The sequence below is a fragment of the Anabrus simplex genome, chromosome 8 (assembly GCF_040414725.1).
Source record: "Anabrus simplex isolate iqAnaSimp1 chromosome 8, ASM4041472v1, whole genome shotgun sequence".
Lineage (NCBI taxonomy): Eukaryota > Metazoa > Arthropoda > Insecta > Orthoptera > Tettigoniidae > Anabrus > Anabrus simplex.
In genome coordinates this window covers 43,953,499-43,975,478 of record NC_090272.1, presented here as the reverse complement: position 1 = coordinate 43,975,478, position 21,980 = coordinate 43,953,499, and the positions used below count along the sequence as shown (strand labels likewise).

Genomic DNA, 21,980 nt, shown 5'->3' with positions numbered 1-21,980 from the left:
CACGCAACAATTTATCAGTTTAGCTCGTTGGTTGCGACACACTACTGCGCTTGCGCAAAGCTCGCAAACCGGAGCTCTAGCTAGCGCGGTGTAGATCTACTGTATAGTTGACTGTATTCCGAGACGTCAGTAACAAACATTCATTTTTTTCAATTTCTTTTAAACATACGGTAATTAGGTTAATATTTCTTCCCAGTTATTGATGATTTTACATTACATTACTGACGAGTTTATAAAATAAAACTTTAACAGCATTGGATAATAATTATCTTGACTGCTTGGATAAAAGTTTTCATCCCATGCCCGGACACTTATGACGTAGTAGTAAGATAAGAGTCTAGCGATGACAACTGAGACATCGTAAATAATTCGGCTGAATAATTCCGTGGAAATCTGCGTTATCGTCTTGGATTTCACTTCGTGCGCAATAACACAGGAGCCGGCCCCATGGTGTAGGGGTAGCGTGCTTACCTCTTACACGGAGGCCTCGGGTTCAATTCACGGCCGGGTCAGGGAATTTTACCTGTATCTGAGGGCTGGTTCGAGGTCCATTCAACCTACCTAGACGGTATTTCCTGGCGACGTTGCCGATAAGCGATAACTTACAGCCTTACGTATTTCAAATGGGAACTCATAATATGTAGGTGGTGAATAAATAGTACACTGTCTCGCGACCACGTTGTCAAACTGCCGATAGTCTACCGGTAAGCCATGAGTCGTACATATACCGGTATTATTTATTTATACGTTGTGCAACATGTCGCAAACGTGACTGTGTTGCCAAATTGCCCATAAACCATACACGTATTTAAATTGCGCATTCATGTGCAACTTACGCTGCAGTTTCATTTACCTTTTAACCAGATTAGTGAACAAAATTTGGACGTGCGACGATTATGTAATTAAAGGTTTAAAGTCCGATTTTTGTATTGAAAATAAAGGATGCGACGATTACGCAGTGGCGACGATTATGCCGTGAAATACGGTATTTGATTCACTGTAAATAAAATCATCCAATTACAGAATTTCATATTTTCAACATGTGTCATTCAGCAAAGAAATGTGTTCAAATAAACCCTAACTAGCACGATCGTGCGGGTGGTTTTCCACGAGAACGGCAAAGAAATTTTTTTTACAATTTTTTTCTTTTCTGAAATCTAGGCTCAAAATTACGTACATTGGTGTAAGAAAAGAATTCAAATTTCAAAGAAAATATCTCACGGTGGGAAGGGTTAATGCAGCAATCCTAGCGCGGTGGAAATGAGCCATAAGTCATAACTTCTGTGTATACGAGTGCTACATGACTAAAAACTTCCTTTTTCCAAATTTTGAACGTTTACATACCGTATTTAATTTCTGGAGAAAAACCTCCTAAATATTTTGGAAATTATTGTACTAAGCAAAGCCGATATTCCTTTATCCAGTGAAACAGTCACATTTTCTTAAATCCTTAATATATTATTGAAGTACTATACCCCATTTTCCAACCAAATTTCTCAGTTTAATAAATTCCGTCTTACAACTTCAAAGTTATCAGTTTTTAAGCTGGAGACTTCTAGTTTTCACGAAAATGATCACACATTTATATACTATCAAAATATAAAATAAACCAAAAATGCAATTTTCCAACTTACGGTATGTTTTCATGGAGAACATCACATTTAATAAATTATTCATACCCTGAAGGAACTTTTTATAACATTTGGACCATCCACTGAAATATGCATGAGTTTTTTTAAGATTGAGTCCTCACAGTGCTTGCAAAAAACCATTTAAGAAATGTGAGGAGGTAGAGTGACCAAGAAAACATTGAATCAAAATAAGAAGTGCATACCTCATTTGTGTCAGCATTGAAACAGCAAACTACAAAATCCATCTGGCCCATCTAAGAAACTTTATTCAGTGACTCGTCAAAACAGAAGTTGAAATATGTGCACTTACTACATGTCTCAAGAACTTGTTTATGAAAATAGGAAGCCAAACCTTGAATGATTGTGTTTGCAACTTTTGTTCTGTGCAGTTCAACTTTTCAGTCTGGAAACCTTACTGGAAACAAACATACACTCCCTTCACTGGCACTTAAAGAATGGTGTTGCATGACTGTATGCACCATATAATCTCAGCTTTGGTTAATTGCTCTTTTGAAAGATAATTAATTCTCCATAAGACAAATCTGTGTCAGAGCAACGTAAAGCAAAGATAATTCTGCAGACATCTAGTCTTTGGTGCTTTATAGGGCGGTAAACCTTCTTTAATCGAAGAAGAAGAAGTCATACGTGATAGTGTGTTTGTTGTGGTAGCTGTGGCAGGCAAAACACAACTTCTCTTTGTGGCTGGGGTATTACCTACTGAATTTACGTTTTTATAACTTCACTACTCCAATTTTCTTTCTTTAAATAACATGAAAGTGATGATGAGAAATGGCTGAACGTGACATTATTGGCATGCTTCTTTCCTCCCATGTGACTTTTTAATGCCTGCTTCGCCATACTTTGTTCCACGCGAGTAACAATCGTTTACAACAAGCTACGAACAAATCCTTTTATTCTTGGTACATACTCTGTTTTTTTGCAGATAGACAACTCTTTGCTAGTCCCAGTCAATGAATGATAAACCGATAGAGGGCATAGACAGCGTCTCAATCCCTAACATCCTCCCCACCTTAGTCTATCTCCAGGGGGATGACCAGCTGCAGTGGACGAGTTATCACAGTCCCCTTTGAGTCCTTAAGAATTATGGTTTTGATCAGTGCATCTCTCCAGCTCGGATCTCTGCTATGCACGCCTTCTTCCACGTGTCAGGGTTGGTTGCCTTCTTGAAGGAGTGCTATGTCTCCAACCCTCGGTTATGGTCCGTTATCTCGAGAATGTCTGACTTTGTGAAAGCTTCACAGCTACATGTGGTTTTCCTTAGTCCAACGTTTCCAGAAGTCGTCCAAGATCCTTTGTTGTACTGCTAGCTCCTTTGTCAGTTTCATCATTAATGATGGTTCTGGTCCAGTTGGTGTGGCGGTTAATCTTTGTCCGGTCAAGAAAATGGCGGGAGTCAGAGCTTCTGCTTTGTCTTCATTCTGAGAGATGGGTTGTGAGTTGATGGTGGCTTCAATACTTTACTAGGATGGTGTTAAGCCTTTCCTCGGTTATCAACGCCTTGCCTAACATCTTCCTCAGGCACCATTTTGTAGTGTCGACCATCCTTCCCACCATGGTACTAGATAGATGGATGGAAGATGCGGTGAGGTATTGCCAGAGTGAAGACAATTCTGTGTTTGTAGCATGGAAAGTTTTAGCACTGTCCATGTAGATTATGTGTGGCAACCTTAGTTTTTCTGCAAACTTTGTAATGCGAGGATATTCAGTGGTCATATCTGAACATAATTCCAAGTGTATGACCCTCATTGATGCACATGTGAACAAAGCAATATAGCATTTCTTCAACTCATTCCCCACCTTGATATATAAAGGGCCTGCAAAGTCAATGCCACTCACTTCGAATGGTTGCAAGGGCTTTACATGGTCAGGTGGCAAGAGTGCTTCAGTAGCTTCGCCAAATTTGTTGTGCGTTATTTTACAAGGCAGACAAGTGCACAGAAATTTCTTTACGGCTTGCCTGGCTTGAAGAATCCAATATTCTGATCGTACCTCTGACAGCACTATCCGCACACTTAAGTGGTAAAGCCTGATGAGTGTCTGCCTTATCAAAAGTCTGGTGAAAATGCGGGATCCATCCAAAAGTATTGGATGCTTTTCTGTATGCATCAGGTCTGCACAATGAAGTCGACCCCCAAGTCAAATGATGTCAGCGTGGATGTATGGATTGAATCTTGCAATCTTGGACCTACTTGGAAGTGGAATGTTTCCCTTCAAGGCTACGAGTTCCATACCGAAACATTCTTCTAAAGTCTAATGTATCCAGTAAAGTCACGCATTATTTATTTCTGTTTCTGCGAGATACTTGGGGTATTGTACTATTTCCTTCATTACTCTGAATACTCTGCATTTACTAGGATGGTAACATGTACCAGTTTCCAGTATGAACTGAAATGTGATGTGCCTAGCAGTGATACGCGCAAAGTGATTAGTAGAATTTGCTTAGTTGGTTTCTTCGCATCTGGTAGGGATGTTACTTCTGACAGGTTTTCCAATGACTATGATGTGCTCACCAACGAGCTAAGAAGGACCATGCCAAGTACCATTTGAGTGTAAATCATTTGTCGAGAGTCCTCGCGAGAGGTAGTCTGCAGGATAGTGTCACCAGGGCAATGTAGCCATTGACTAGGGGCTGTGTAGCTTAGGCATTAACCTGTCACCAATGAAAGGTTTCCATCTATTTGGGTCACTGCAAATCTAACCAATCTGAACTGTCGCTCCATAGTGTGACCTTGTTTATGATGAGATCGGTCTGCGTACAGAAGCAGTAGAGGAGGCATGTACCAATCAGAGCAGCAAGCAATTCTAATCAGGGAATTACTACTTTCCTCACAGATGCTAGTCGTGCCTTGCTGCAAACAAGGCATACGAAACATATCACACTCTGTCCTCAAATATAGCGTGCAGCACCATGTGCCTTCTCACTTGAGTCACAAAATACATGTACCTCAGAAATGGTAGTCTACCCTCACATAGTTCTGCTGAGTTCACCATGAGCAATGATGATATAAAACATAGCTTCTATTGATTATGGCAGAATATCACAAGAATTAGGCCTAACGGCTACACTAAAACAACTCTCAATAACAGGCCAAAAATCTACAAATCTTATAGAAGTTAATAGTAAATAACCTCGACAGTAATCAAGCATGCTTAATTTAGACAATGCGAAAGTTTGACTGCTGAGCATACCTGATCTACATCTTTAGCTGGAAGTAGACTGCATACTTTCTGCATTGCATTAGCTGTGTCATCTTCAATGGCAGGGTCTGCCAGCAAATGGTCCAGCCCTGAGAGAACTGCATCACACACAGCACACTCTTCAAGGGAACCTGCAAGATAATACCACGCACCTACTATAAGATAGAATAGTACCTGCTGTGTGTACTAAAATATCACAGTTTGCGACTGGTTCCTGTAATGAACATACATCAGTGGAATTACTCAATGTGTGTCAACTGGCTGATCATGTGTCCAGTGTTTTAGAAGGGTACGGCAAAAATCTGTTGTGCAAACTACAAAAAGATATGTTTCTTTCACAAAAAGTCATGACATTTTAAAGAGGCATTAAGGATAAAGTCCACATCACCAATGTCAAGCCTCAAAAGGATTGCAGAAGTCTCTAAGTTAAGGCAGTCAAGAATCGTCAGGAGAGTTCTGCACTACTGATGATCAAGCCAAGCACACCCTCGGTGGTAAAAAAATATTCTGAACTCATGGATGTGTATACTGACCACCCTGGAGATGATGAGGCCCGGTGCGCAGTTTGAAGCTCCTATGACTGTGTGGTACAAACATAATTCACTTTCTGTCACAATATTGAAGATGCTCCTTTTGTTATGTATATTACTTCTCATACCACACACTCACTGTATATTGACTTAGTCTTGAAGATTTATAACTTTGTTTAGAAGTTAGAAATAATATGTCAACAAAATTTCAAACCCGCACCAAGTACTTTAATTCATGAATACTAATCACACTAAATTACGTCAAAACATAGTCATGATCCCAACACAGCCCTCTTCAAATGTATCAGCTTCAAATGGCGATTATGATAGTAAAACTATCATGTTTTAACACAAGTGTCCTTAGTCAGAATATTATTATATATTCTATTTTCTAAAGATTCAAACAAAGAAACAAACAAACAAACAAACAAACAAACAAACAAACACCTTAAAGAAAAGCTATGATGGTGGACAATGTACAGTACCTGTTAAATCCACTTTTGCCTTGGACTGACACAGAGCAATTTCTGTGCACACTTCTTTAGGATCTAGACTCTGGGAAAGTAGAGTGATGATGAGATCTGCATACTGATTCACAAAATCATTACATTCCTTGATTACTGTCCTTGGCATGTAATTGCAAACATCATGAACCACTTGCTTTATCTCCTCCTGAAATTAGGGTGCACAAAATCAAATCAGTATGTTGATAATGAATAGGGAAAACACATCATCGCATCAAGATTCTTAGAACTACAGTGAAACTCTGTTATGAAGTTTTTCAAGGAACCACATAAAAAAGAAAAAAAACTTAAGCAGGAAACTTCTTAAAAGGGGTAATGCCCGAAACTTATTCTGTACTTTGAAATACATTTGTGAAACACACAGCTAACAGATTTCTTGATTGTGAACAATACTGAAATAGGCTGATGTATAAGAGCTGCTAAAAGAAAGCCACAATAAAAACATTAGATTATCATGACATGTACTTTTAGAGATAAAGTAAAATAAGTGAACATACTGTATTATAAAAAAACTTGATAAGAGAAGGGAACATATTGTATAAAACCTTGCACAAGAGATAAGAAGAAATACTAAGAACATTAAAACCATACATTATGTGAATTCCATACTGCATTAGACATTAAATACATTTCCAAACACAAAAGTCTACGCTGCTACTTGGAAAAGAAATTGTCTAGGGTTGACTGTTTTAGGTTTTTACTGCTTTCTTCAAGTATAAACCTATCCATTTCCCACATTGCCTTCCATGTGTTCTAAGCCACACTGACTGAACCTTCCATAAACCACCTCAGTTTTTCAAGGCAGATGCTTGCTTCACTACAAGATGGTCTTGGGGGGGGGATCCTCCTCCTCCAATCTCCTCAACTCCTGCCTGAATTTCCTTGCAGATCTCATTGATGGTCTCCTCCTAGCAAGTGGTTACCATATCATCAATGACAGTGAAGTCCATCAAAACTACTGGTAATCTCCATCTTTTCCTGTATAGCTTTCCAGCACCCTGGCTCTTCATCACCAACTTTGATAACAATGCTGTCGGTACCACCACCGAAGCCTGTTTTCTTGAAGCAATTTGCTATTATTACAGGCTCCACCAACCAATAACTCGCAATTTACTTAATTTTCCCCTGTGGCAAGATTCTCCCTTCAAAACTAGAGATTTATCCGTGATAAGCTGGTAAAAAAAAGTGCGAATTCATCGAGATTAAAAACGTTGCAAGGTTTGTAACTGCTTATTTTAGCAGGCAGAAGCGTTTCCTTCCACGCTCCCCTTTCCTCCGCACTTACACTCTCTGCTTCACCACAATTTGTTTTGTAAATGATACCAGCTCAATTTTTAAGGCAGTCTAGCCACCTGTTCTACGCGGTAAAAGATACCTTTAATTTGCACGCGATTTCTTCGGCTTTCTCCTTCACAATAGTCCCGCTCAAAGGTATGTTTAAACTTTACTGCTGTTTAAACCATATTAGCAGAGCTTGTTCTACTTCATCGTAATTTCCAGATTTAACTTTCTTGCAATTTGCTGAAGTATTCCCTGCAGAAGCCAAGATCTCTTCTTTCTTCGCTATAATGCTGTTCAAAGTAGACGGCGGCATCCCCAGCTCCTTCACCAAAGTAACACAGGAAAGTGTGGATGACTCCACTTCCCTTATAATCTCCACTTTGTCTTTAATTGTTAGTGCCTTTCACTTGATCACTTTCCTCTAAGTTCCGCTCATTTTCACTTAAAACGTTCGTACGTTGATATTACAACTAACTTTACTGACTCCTATTCACACTAATTACGACGCTACACTATGCTTGGCAATCCGTGGCTTAGGCTTACAAGACGAAAAGACAAAGACGTGTACTACAGTTCGTTAGCACGTGCTTTCTATCTTCCTCGCACCCCCCGACACCTGCTTCAAGTTAATGGCAGAAAATGGGAAATCCGGCAACTTCTCAGAACCTATTCATAGGCCTACATCACCCCTGCATTCCTACTGGTTGTCACGGCAACGGGCGTAATTTCTGGCTGTTTCACAAGTACCACATGGACAAGCCGCTATTGAGTTTATTTTCTTGCTTTAATCCTCTTCAAGCTATAGATAATGAAGAAAAGAAACGCAGGTTCGAAGTTGCAGAAATGAGTGCATGGGAAAGTATTGGGGTATTACGTGCGAGTGAAAAAGGCACAGTACCAACACTAGCACATCTAAACGTAAACAGTTTATTTCCCCGCGAGAATTTTATTTCATGTCTCCTCATCCTTGTGCTACTTTCTAATAATGTGATGTAATAATGACATGATAATACAATGTTTAGCTCGTATAAAGGTAAAAATAAAAATAACTTTCAATTTTATGCCAACACGTGGTATCGCAATGCCCCTGTGTGCATGTGTCAGGCTCCCTCCCATCAACAACAAGCTGGTTATCAACATTCGTTCAACTTCGTAGACGATCGGGATCTTTCGGCTGGCTGTTTGGCGGCATAATATGTATCAGCTGGCAAGTTGGAAAACCGATAAAGGGACCAAGAATATCACATTTCTTAGGTGCGAAAACTTCTCATGCGGGAACTTCTTAACCGAGTTTCACTGTATTTCAAAGTACAGAGTACAAGATTTATGATAAAATAGTGCAATTTTTAATTTTTCATTCAAATAGACTGAAGGCAACGCTTACCTCAACAGTTCGATCCTTGAGGGCAGCATCAATCTTCGACATGACAAACTCGCACAACACACAAGACGTGGATTCTTTGCTGCCGACGGACTGTGACAAAGGCAGATGGTCTGGGCCTTGGGGAATCTCATTACTCACTGAAAATCAAAGGGTGTCACAATAATCAAAATATAAAAATACAATACTACTGTATACTCTTGTGAAATTAAAACAAACAGGCCAGAGCAGAATGTAGTATTTCCAGTTGACAGTACAAAATCAGTAGAAATAACTCTTGCACGAATTATGCACGTCAGCTTCGTGTAGTTTGTACAAGTAGTATGGTAGTGTAAATCTGGATGGTAGGCGATGAAAAGGTGAGAATGTGTGAGGCAGGGAGCAACCCTCTCACTGGAGATTACAATTCAGTGACATATGAACCAAGAAATATCCAGAAACTCCAGAGCAGAATGTGGTACAAAATAAGAGTGCATTCTCTTATCCATCCTCTTCAAAAACTACAGTAAGCACATAATGAGAAATGTGACCAAGAACTGGGAAGGAGATATTCCTATCGAGGGCAAGATGATCAGCAACTTGTGATACGGTGACGACACATTCTTGGCAACTAGAGCAAAGGAACTACAGATCCTCCTGGACAAGCTGGTGGCTGTCAAAAACAAAAACCCAACCAACTTAGAGTGAGGAAGACAGCTGGTTTCAAGGCAGTCTGAAGAATGGCCATGACCAGGGCAGCCACATAAAGCTGAGCTGGATTCAGAAGGACTGGACAGTTACAAAGAACACAAAACTCCAACTGACTCATTCCCTCATATTCCCCGCTAGCAAATGTACCCGTGCTTCACCACGGTATTCTACACTGTATGGACATCGAAGTAGATTACTATACATGCAGTGAATAAATAAGACTTTTTATAAATCGCATGTCTCTTAGCATTACCCAGAAACAGTCGGGGGAGGTTCCCATACGTTGTTTCCAATGTAAAGTGCTAGTTGCAGAGTTGTGATAATGGCAGGCTCAGTTGCCTACTGCCATTCACAATCATGTAGGGAAGTTTTCATTATAATGGCTGCCCCATTACCTACTGCATGGTCAAAATCGATTTGGGGAGTTTTCGTTACAAATGCAGGCCCCCTTTCCTCTACTCCCAGACAGATTACAGTTGAGGAGTTTTTAAAATAATGCCAGGCACCTTCCCTAGAGCCAGTCAAAATTGAGTTGTGCTGTTATTATAATGGCAGGCCCCTTTTCCTAACGTCAGTCACACCAAGTTGGTGAGTTTCCATTATAATAGCAGGCCACTATGCCTAATGCCAGTCACATTTTAGATGGGTAAATTTGTTTATGATGGCAGGCACACTTGCCTACTCCCAAACACAATCGGTTAAGGGGTTTTTGAACAAAACCTCACACTCCCTTGTCTTCTGCCAGTCAAAATGAGAAGGAAATCATTCATTATAATGGTAGCCCCCCCCCCCCCCCCCTAATAATGCCAGTTACACAGGAGTTGGAGAAGGATCTCATTCCTACTACCAGTCAAAGCCGATGTGGAGAGTAACGATTACAATAGTGGAAGCCCTCCTGCCGAGAGTCACTATCGATTTGTAAAATATTAATTATCTTTCTTTATTCGTGTCAGAAGTATCAACTTTATTACAGAAGTATTTACCAGTCAATATAAATTATAATGGCACACACACCCATTCTACATCGCTATAAATCTACTTCAATGAATATATATAAATCGACTTTGTAAAGTATATGTATGTTGCCATCGATGCTTTCACGATCCATACTTACATACATGATATAGGCTTTTGGGCTTCTCAAACCTTTCTCGTGGACAGACAAGATTTTCTTCTGATGACGCAGAGCAAAGATCTCTGCGAAACGTAAAGAATTTCACATTATTTTCTTGACACGAGATAAGCCCAAAAGCCTATATCATGTCTAGAAGTACATGCATGTTAATAATATTGCAAACCTTCCTTTACAGATTAACTGCTGCTAAACGATACATCATATAGACAAACAGATTGTACCATTAGACGTCTCATTTAGTGGTCTAAACGGCTGGCCTTATGATATTTTCACCTATCTCATCTATTTATGGGTAGGATTGAGTTAAAAACATTGAATAGGCTGAAATTTGGGTAAGGTTTTCTCGCAGTGCATTACTTTTGGATATGTATATGACAGGCGAGCAACCTGTCGGAAGGACATTTAATTGCTTTCAAGTCTTGCAAAAAAAAAAAAAATGTTGAGAACTATAAACGAGAGCTTGAGGTCTTGGAATCTTCGAATTGGGACGAAATGGCAAGGAGGATACAAGAAGCGGCTGAAAAGACTATAATGATCGCCAAAAAGAAGAAACATCCGTGGTGAATGACGATTGTGAAGTAGCCTTATAGGAAAGGTCTAAAGCGTGGAATAAATGGTGTGCTAATCACAAGAATTTTGAAGACTTCAAAGAACAACGGAAACACATAGCAAAAATTCTTTGGAATACGAAAAGAAAGTATGAGAAAGAACAGCTGCACAACATACTATAGAAGAAGATTTCAAGAGAAACAACACAAGAGATTTCTATAGAAGGTTTAAAAACAAAATCAAAAAATTCTCCCCTGGTAATCTATGTTTTAAAAGTGAACAAGGGAAACTCATTATTGGTGACAAGAAGAATTGTGAGTATGTGGCCAACTATTTCCAGAATCTTCTGAACTCTGAACCTCCTAAAGATGGATTGCTGTTTGGAGAGCCTCAATTCAAGTTGAAGGATTCATTGCCACCAAATTAGGAAGAAATTAGGGACATCATTAAGCAACTAAAAAACAAAGCTCCTGGGAAAGATTCAATTATTGCAGAGTTATTCAAATTTGCAGGTGAAAATATAGTGTAAAAACTAGAGGAATTATTCGCTTTTATTTGGGAAAAAGAAGAAATACCAAGTGATTGGAAAAATGCACTCATTCATCCTTGACACAAAAAAGGGGACCAAACTAACGTCAACAACTATAGAGGTATCTCTCTTCTTCCTATAGCATACAAAATTCTATCCAAAGCATTGCAGTGGAGGCTTGAAACACATCTAGATAAACAAATTGGTGAATACCAGGCAGAGTTCAGGAAAGGGCGTTCATGTGCTGAGCAGATTTATATTCTAAAATCACTTATAAAAATAAGATCAATGAGAAGTCAGAAGAGGACAATCATAACCTTCGTTGATATCAAAAAGGCATATGATTCCATACATCGTGGAGTGCTCATGAACGTTCTGCAGGAGTTTGGAGTGGATGAGAAATCTCTGGCCATAATTCGGCAATCTCTTACAAACACCTTTTCTCAAGTCAAATTTATGGGCGAACTCTCAAATCCCTTTGAGATAAAAACGGGTTTGAGGCAAGGAGACAGCCTTTCTCCACTACTCTTTAATTGCATTTTAGAAAAAGTTATTAGGGAATGGAGGCTGAGAATGACTAAAAATGAAATGAAGAATGGGGTAAAGATAGGTTGTGGAAAAAATGCGATGATGTTGGATTGCCTTGCCTTCGCAGACGATGTCATTCTTATTACAGACAACCGTCAAACAGCCAACAAACAACTCAAAGAACTACAAAATGTTGCAGTCAAAACAGGGTTAAGAATCTCCTTCGAAAAAACAGCATTCATGGATTCTATAAAAAAAAAGGCGACACGGACAGACTTGTTACATTGTATGGGGATATCCAGCGTGTGCAAAAATTTAAATACCTGGGAGAAATACTCACCCCCCAAGGAGATGAAAAGGAGGGATTAAAGGAGAGGGTGAGAAGGATGGAGTCGGCATTCAGACTATGTGATGACACCTGTAAGTCCAAGTCTCTCAATTCAGGCCAAGTTAAAACATTACTGCACAGTGGTTAGAACAGAGTGCCTTTATGGAGCAGAAACCTTGACGAGGATGGCTGACCCACTCCTTGAAAAAAGAGAAAGAAGATTCTTGCGAAAAATCTTACGCCCTAGAAAGTCGACGAGTGACCCAAACACATTCCAGTTAAGATAGAATTTGGAGCTTTACAAGACAGTGGAAAGAATCACGACTGTGATGAGAAAAAGGAGACTGACGTTTTATGGACATACGAAAAGAATGAACCCTGAGAGATTGGCCAACAGGATACTTCTTCTGCAGGAAAGGTGGAAAAAACAACCGGGATGGCTTACACAGGTGCACAATGACTTGGCAGAAATAGGTATCAAGGAGGAGGATATAAAAGAAAGGACATCATTTAGGAAGAAGGTTGCGGGATGCGTCTGAAGAGCGACATGCGAAGCCACGGAACATCTCGGTGGAAGAACGAGCAAGAAGAAGTCAAAGACTCAAGAATGTTTGGCGAGAGTGTAAAGAGATGGGTATCAGCCTGTGTGACAGGAGGAAGATTGTGTAAACGTGGCCCACAGGTGGCCGTATCGATAAATAATAATAATAATAATAATAATAATAATAATAATAATAATAATTTAAAAAATGCAAGACCGTAACAGGACACATGGCCCAATACTGGGAACGAAGATGATGATGATATGACAGCTAAAAACATAGAATTTGGCTCACATATGGATACTGGGTGGGCCAATATTAGTGTAGAATTAGACGATTCTATCTTCCGTATAAGTGATTCAAACTACGAATTATGCATGTACAAAGTGTAAAATGTATGTACAATCAAGAAATAGAGACAAATATAACGTATAAGGAATAGAGATAGACAAAACATCATAGGACGAAAGTTGTAGATCACGCCAAACTTAACAGAGACTGTGCCATCCGTTTTGTGATGCGACTTACAGTTTAGTCACGAAATACCTCGAACAAAGGTCTGCACTGGCATTAAAATTGCCTCAATATTTCAAAAAATTTTGGGGGTAAAAAGTGAAATATTTAAAGATCTTGAAAGCTTCTGTCGGTTACAGGCTAAGACATATAATTTTGCCAAATTTCAATATTCTAGCTCGCCTCGCAGATTGTGGCGCAATCTTGCTTTGGGGGGGGGGGGGGGGGGGTAAAAATGAGGACTTTCAGTAAACTAAAGCTAACAAATATGCAGATAGCATTTATTACACCTGAAATGGACATACAAAAATTTCACCAAAATAGTCAATGTACAGAAACACGGTTGTTACGATTTTATTTATATAGATAAGTAATCTGTTCCACGTACAACACCTTATGGGCTATGTCCACTGGACTTAGCCAGCATAACTGACCATTCACGATCTCTCTCTTATGAAGCTTCCTATCGACAGAATGCACACGAAAAAAGGAGTTTTAGAAATGGATTTCCATCGAGGTTAGTCGATTTCCAGTCAGGTTGGTCTTGTATATATTGTGGGAGAGCAAAATCACTGTTTTGGTTCCCCATAAACCCCCCAGTCCATTCTGGGAATTTGACTTGGTATTGTACCAGGTAAGGTAAGGGTAAGGGTGTATTCTGCCAGAAGGCAGGTCCGAACCTCCGCAAAGGTGTGCCTGAACCAGAGTTTACGTACGGTACGGTGGTCAGTTCCTTTCTGCTCCTCCATTCCTTTACCCCCCACCAACAGCGCGTGGCAACCCATTCAAATCATGACCACGCCCAATGTACCAAGAAAAGATGTTTGAACAGGAGCATGAGATGCGTCTTAGGGAGTGAGCGGTTCTTAGGAGCCAGTACAAAGAAAGGTACTTGCAGAGCGAAATAATAGATGGTTCATTTCTACTACTAGCTTTATTCAATTTGTCTGAGATGCAGAAAATCCTATTATTTCGCTGGTAAAACAAAATTAATAGTAACTCCTTTCTTGTAAAAATTGTTATTTGCACTTTCAAAATCTCGTAGTAAATGAAAATGAATCACTTTCATGAAAATGGATGTTTCTTTCAGATTTCCTAGTCTTTTTAAAAAATATGATATCATTCGTAAATTCAATACAACACTTACATTATTCTCTTCTTGAAACCTATAGTCCTTCTAATGAAATTCCTACAGTCTGTTTAAGAACTGTTATCGCTGGGCAATTATATAATTTTATTATGGGAAAACTTTTAAAGTTCTGATTTCTTTGAATATTCACTTGAATATTAAGATAAAAATTATCACTGAAAATTATGAACTCACGAAGTCGTATTATGAATTAGTGATTGAACTTAACACCTTCGAAATGACTTCAAGATTTATCACCGTCTTTGTAGTTCAAATAGTATTGATTGTTGTTGTTGGTGATGAGTTGTGGGCTTTTATGGAGGTAATTTCACCCATTCTAAAATCCATTACTTACTGAAAATCACTAGTATTGATTAAATGCACTCGTATCACCTGAGATGTTATTCGAGCTGGAACTGATGAGGTGTTGTACAGCACCGATGAATTCCACTGATGTCGTGATGTACCATCTCCCGCATCATCCCGCGTTGTATCTCGTTCAGGTCAATATGGTGAAAGCAACAATCGGTCAAGATTTCGCTGTCACGCGTTAGATCATAATGACACGAGAAAGTTCAATTGACACTTTCTGACTTTTAAAGAGTGTTGAATTAATATGATTTTATCTGTTTGAAGTCAGAAACGATAGCACTGAGTATCACAGTTCGTGCCACAGTCAATCACTTAAATTGAACTTAAAAACACAGTTTAGAGTAAAGATATTCGACACCTTGAATTAAAAGCACAGTTCTGGGTTCCGAAGTATAGTCCTTGGTTCGAAATACTGTTTTACAGCACAGTTCATAGCAGGTTTCTCTTTACATTATTCACAGTTTATAGTACAGTTCAAGAAAATAAAATCACAGTCTCTTTAGATATGCATTACTTAGTTGAGAATGATATTAACTCTTACAGTGCCAAGATGCCAATGCATCGGCACTTACATTCTGTACGAAAAATGCCAGGATGCCGATTCCATCGGCACCCTCTTATAAGTGGTGTAGTTATGTAGTAAGGCGCTAGATTGCGTCATAAATCAAGTAGAAAGAAGGTAGAATGTTTGTAATTCCTTCTTATGCCATTAGATGGCACTGACATGGCGTTATTTTTGCTAGTTTACTCGTCGATTGCGAGTGTATGATCTGTGAGCACTTGAAATCTATGATACAATATGGTAGCCTCCTTGTTTGTTTATGTCCACTTGTTGTGACTTGTTTTCAATAATTTTATGTTCTAATTGACTCATTTGAGTTATTTATCGTAATATATTAAGTTTATTATTATTTATACTGCAGTTATAATTACCTAGCAATTTATTTAAGTCGTAGTAAAGTTATAAATAGTACAATTATCACAACAAGGCATGTCGTCACATAGGCCTAATTCGGGAGAAGGAATTGAGGAACTTTTGGGTTGTTTTGAAGATGTAAGCGACTCTAATTTTTGTCGAAAGTGATGATTATGATATTTTTGGGGTCTTCAGGTAGCGCACCCGAGAATGATGGAGCCGTGGCATTGGCTAATGGGCTTACAACATTTCGTGCAATGTCAAAGGGTTATAGTGACAGTGCTAATGAAAATGACAGTGACAGTGAATTAGATGATTCTTGGACTGAATGCATATTTCCTGAAAGTAATGTTGTCCATCCCCACCATTTTTATCAAATCCCAGGGCCTAAACACGTAGGCCTACCTCAATCTGATGCTCCGCCCATAGAATATTTCAATCTGTTCTTTACACTTTCATTTCTGACACTATTAGTTGATTTTGTATGTTGTTCTGATCTTCTGAACTGTTCTGTAGAACAAATACTGCTACTAGACACAGTTCTCTCAAATGATAACTATTACTCTCTCAAAATTCATAAAATATTCAATCGTTGACAGGTTACACTGTTCGTGTCTTTCTCTCCACATGTTCAATGTTTTTGGAAATTAGTTTATAAATTGTAAAGTAGACCTATATTAACAACATAAATTGGTATATATGATCCCAGATATGAGTTAAGATTAAATATCTTCACTTAGTCACTTTGGGTTTAGTGTAAAATATGCTAATTAATTTCAAATTATGTTTTTCCTTTTTTAAATAAAAAAGGATATTTTTGTGCACATTATTCCACGAAATTTTGTTTTTTGAAATGCAAGTGGCATGTTTATATTCCTTGGAGTATATCAAGCTCACATACCGAATTTTACCTCCATATCTTTTAAAATGAGACGTAAATAAATTATTTTATACAGTGGTGCAAAATCCATTGAAACATGCTTGGCATTCTATGCACATGATGACCTATTATGGGTCGGCACCCAAAGGGTTAAATATCGTCGTATTGTCAAGTGCGAGTCGCCGTTAGTTAACTGCACATGAATATGTTTAAATGTTCTTGCACGTTTGCTACACCAAATATGAAGTAAATAATAACTATGGTAGCATTGTCTAATCTTCCCAAAAAATGGTCTTAATATTCAATGAATTGTCTTGTATGACTGTTCATAAATACATCACATTCGATAATTTAATCACCGAAAATATGTCAAATTTGAGACATTAAGAATTCTACTAAGTTATAAATCTCACAAATACTGTACGAAATGCCTAAATCTGAATAACACTGGGTCAAATGCTCAAGTTACATTATCATCTGTAGTGAATTTTTGAAAGTCTCATGTAGCACTGGTTAAACCTTAAAGTTCACCTTAACACAGGCTGAGAAATTTATAAGACGAGTTACTTCGGCACACGCTGAATACAGTGGAACCTTGATTCTCGGTTTTTGGAGGGACCATTAAAATAAAACGTACAACACGGGAAAACTGAAAATCCGGGAATGAATGAAAGCCATGAACAATATCAGCTAAATATCACAAAAATGAAATATGTATTGTGCCCTGACAGCAGTCCCTGTGACCATGCTGTAAATTTTAATTCGGTATCTCAGTGTTGGGTTAAGCCGCGGCGAAGCAATGCAGTCGGAGATCCATGAAGGCTCCACTCAAGGGACGTGCAAGTTCGACGAGTTGGGACACAGGTTAAATAAGTGGACTGTTATCATCGTGGCTTTTTAACGTAGACTGTAACCATCATTTCTGCCTAAATTACGTGAATGTTCCGCAATAGAGTATTAAGAGATCGAAGATATTGGCATATTCGATGAGACACATTGACCAACATTTTATCTTATCCTAAATTAAATAACTATCCTAGTGTTCCTACGCTACTTTAAATGATAACTCCGTAAAAAGTTTTATTTTATGGAAGGATTTCCCGTTTAATGATTTAAAATAACTTCAGATGTATCAATTACATTAAGAACAAATTATCGGCAACACAAATGAAAATAGGAAGGAAAACATTCTGTTAACTTGAAAAATAGACACCTAACTTCAGGCTCTTGTTACAAATAAATACAACATCATCAATCGAAACAAAAGAGACAAAGTGCCCCTCTGCTGAAGGCTTACATGGAAAGATCAGTTATCAATCTCGCATTTTTCAAAATAAATCACTGGGAATTATAGAATCTTCCACTTCAGAATGTTATTTCCTACCCAAACATCTTATAATATTCCGTCATTTCTCCTTTAAAAATCATCGCACTATATGTCAGTATCTGTCTATCTAGCAACTTGAAAATTACCGTTATTCTAACTTCATAAAATCACCATAAATGCAATAGAAATGTTTGAAAACACAGGATCGTAACATAATATGACATCCATCAAAATCATGCTTTACAAGACAGACTCGATCCTCCTGTACATTCATCGGTGACTGCACCTAGATAAAAAAAAATCAAGAGACATTGCAACGTCTACAATAACCTTATCTAACTACGTTGATTCTGCGCCTCTGGATACCGCTGCGACGTTTGACCTGGAATACTACATTAGCTCTAGGCGTCAACTCAAATGATCTACAAAATCCAACTAGCAAAGAAATGGTTTACTTACCATAGAAGATCATATTTCCTTTACGACATGACCTCAATATCTTTACGTTACCGATTATCTTGCGAAGATCCTAAACATCCCTTTAATATCGTGCGCTCTGGTCAATCTTGTATTTAAATAAGATAAATGTGATGACCAACTACTAGTGTTCGTGAGTGCAACATCCTATAACATTATTCTAAAATACGGCCTCGCACCTAAATAAATTATTCATCACGACAACATCAAAATTCACGCATGACCAACATAGTTCCTACCGTCAATACCATCATCAGGACCTTCACATAACATCATCATAAAATTCGCAATCCTAATGACACATCTATAATCATCACATCTCTCTATCCACGTAAATATTTTCAAAGATCCTACCGTAACTAACACCTTATTACATCGCACAACTCGTCATGCACAGCGAATTCACAATACTAAAGAACAATCTATTCAGGCAATTACGTAAAATTACTAAATACGTTGCCGCATTAATTCCATATCACCACAATAGTATCACACTTCTATTATCAAACACTGTATTTCCACACAAGCACATAACGTTTTGAAGACCACAGAATCGCACATCGCAAAATACTGAGCTCCTCCGAGGTATTCTGAGCTACAGGTTAAAATTAACGTTCATTACCATAACACCATTACGGTACCAATAACATCCATGTCGAAAAAAACTTTCGCAAAACCTTGCTAGCAAACATTAAAGAAATCTTGCACAACTATCGCATATTATCACAACGTAGTCTGGCTCACCACACTAGACGTAACGATCATAAATATTACAACGCAATGTCCAACAAATAACGGTCGCTTTCAAGTTAAAATTGTTCATGTCAAAATTGACATTAAAATGAATACTACTCTACATCTACAATAAGCAATTACGTGGCGGAATATGTATAAGACATTCAAGTACTCATCCTGGGTTGTTACTCCACGACGGTGTCACCTTCCGAGTTCAGCTCTCACTCAATAACATTGTCAAGTATTGTCCATCACATCTCAGATCAGATCCTTTGAGGTCCCTCTATTTTAGTTGTTCATGTTGATACGTGCACACACAGCATCTGAATGATTATCTGATGACATTTCCATATTACCTGAAACTTAGAGATATCAATTAGAACAAGGTCATACACCTTAATACAATTTTAACAGTTCAAGCGATACACTTGCCTTTTCATACAATAACAAGATATCTTGTTTTACAATATTGTATGTTTATAATATGCCAATATCTCTTTAATAACTCCTTTCAATACAATCTTTTCCCTATGAATTCTTGCTTCCGATCTTTCTGATGTGCAGATTGAGAGTGTATCAACTTCTTCAGAGACAAAACAGATTCTACTACAACATAATAATTGCAGACGGTTTGCTTTTCAGAATTCTTCTCAGCTTCTAGCTCCCATATGTTTCTGACAATTGGAAACATTTGACACATAATGTAAGACGATCTCGTACAAATCAGCTGTATTAGTAAAGGAACTTATTTAATAATTGCCGCCTCGTATTTAGGTTAGTAATCGACAGTTTCCTTTCTTCATCTCGATCGCCGGATCGTGCGAGACTAGATGTACAAGGTATGGCCCTCTCATATAAATTTATTGTTTACATATTTCATGGCCCTCAGTAACATTCTGTCGCAGATATACTGCCGTTCATGCATTCCGGAAACTTTACTTGAAGAATGCGTATTATTCATATAATCCTGCCCTATGTTTCACGATGTTAACTATCTACCAACATTTCCAAGATACCACGGGGTTTAGAGCTGATTATCAATCTGCTGATTTCTTCAATTCGGCGATGCCGTTCACGTAATTAGACAAATCAACTGCTTTCTAATTCATCTGGAGGTGTGATAACCGGATATAAGATTTCATTGACATCATTTCTCGACATAAGCTTCCAATGTGTCCACCAATCTCATCCTGACATACATTGGAAGGTTATATTCCTCCTCTACTCAAAAAATGAAATTTCGTATGAAAGGAGAAATTTCATGTTCATGCCAGATCTTATCATAATTCTCTTTTTCAATGAAATCTTCTTTATCACGTCTGAAACGACCGAAAATAACTCTGGTCTTGAGATACTGTTATTCCATATCCTGTCTTCGAATCCTGTCTGGACTTTATCATTCGTCATCTGATCCGTCGGTCAGCGAATAAACATCCCAAGCATCTCCGTTTCTTTCGTCTTCCACGATGATATTGACTTCCTCCTCTTCAACGATCGGGAAATTGTACTGTTTAAGACTTGAAGCATTGAAAATAGCAATGTTGTTGGACTCCAAACTCTGTATTTTATATGCGTTATTGCCCAGTGCTTCAATAACTTTGAACGGCCCAATGTACAAATGTGCAAACTTGGAATAGAATTTTTCCGTAGGACAAGACACGGCTGGTTTTCTTACAAGAACATAGGTTCCAACCTCCAAAGGTTCTCGAAATCTTTTATGCCTTAACTTCTTGAGACGTTTTTCGGCCTGCCTTTTCATACATGCCTGAGCTTGCTTTATGTTCTCTTCGACGCTAGGACTTTCTTCGACTGGTCTAGCAATGATCTCGTTCCAGGGACGTCTTGGCTGCTCGTTCATGTGAAGAACGCTTGGAATATTGCCGATAGACTCGTGCCATGTAAAATTTATACAATCGGCTATTGTCGGTAAACAAGAAGTCCATGTCCAATGACGTTCATGGCAGAAAATCCTACAATATTTTGCAATTTCCTTCATGACCCTTTCAGCTGCATTGGATTCAGGGTGCCTTATGGAACTGAACCGGTGTTGAATGTTCATTTTCCTTAAAGCTTCCGCAAATTCGTTTGACGTAAACTGTGTTCCATGGTCCGTTATTATGCATTTTGGTTTACCCATCTTTGGTATCGTTACTCTTTCTAAACTCCTAATTATGGACTTAGAGTTGGCCTTCCTAATGGGTTGAAGTGATACAAATTTTGACATCACATCGAGGACTACCAATACAAAACGGTTTCCACGTTTACCTACGGGTAAACTCCCATACAAATCCATGGCATATACTTCCCTAGGTCGGTCTGGTATTACAGCTATCGGTGGTTGATATAATAATACGGAGTTGTATTTCACCCTCTGGCATATATCGCAGGTTTTTACTATTCTCCCGATGGTTCTCCGGAATCCAGTCCATGTGAAAGTCTCTCCTATTGTAGCTGCTAATTTATCTAGGCCACCATGACCAATCATTCTATGGATGTACCATATGAGTTTACATCTTAATTTGCGTGGCACCACCACTCTTAATTTCTTCCGATCTTTGTCTATGTACTTATACAAGATGTTATTCGTCAGCACGTAATCATCTATTTGATCTTCGGGTCCATCATTAGCTGACCTTCTTAGGCAACACTCAATAATCTCTTTCAGAGATGAATCTTCAAGTTGCAGCTCTGGCAATCGTTTTAGGCTTTCCAAACACTCTTCATCCTCTTGAGTTATTTCGATAACATTGACCTCCAGAGGCTC

General features: G+C 38.5%; 1 protein-coding gene across 1 annotated transcript in view; it reads right to left on the bottom strand.

Annotated features, from left to right (window-relative positions):
* Sap-r (Saposin-related) overlaps window positions 1-21,980 on the bottom strand; it is a 203,795-nt gene that overhangs the window by 9,877 nt on the left and 171,938 nt on the right. Inside the window, exons 14-16 of the mRNA XM_067152173.2 lie at window positions 8,570-8,706; window positions 5,866-6,052; window positions 4,842-4,981 (exon numbers count right to left, since the gene is read on the bottom strand). Coding sequence (XP_067008274.1) covers window positions 4,842-4,981; window positions 5,866-6,052; window positions 8,570-8,706 — 464 coding nt within the window. The remainder of the gene's footprint in view (window positions 1-4,841; window positions 4,982-5,865; window positions 6,053-8,569; window positions 8,707-21,980) is intronic.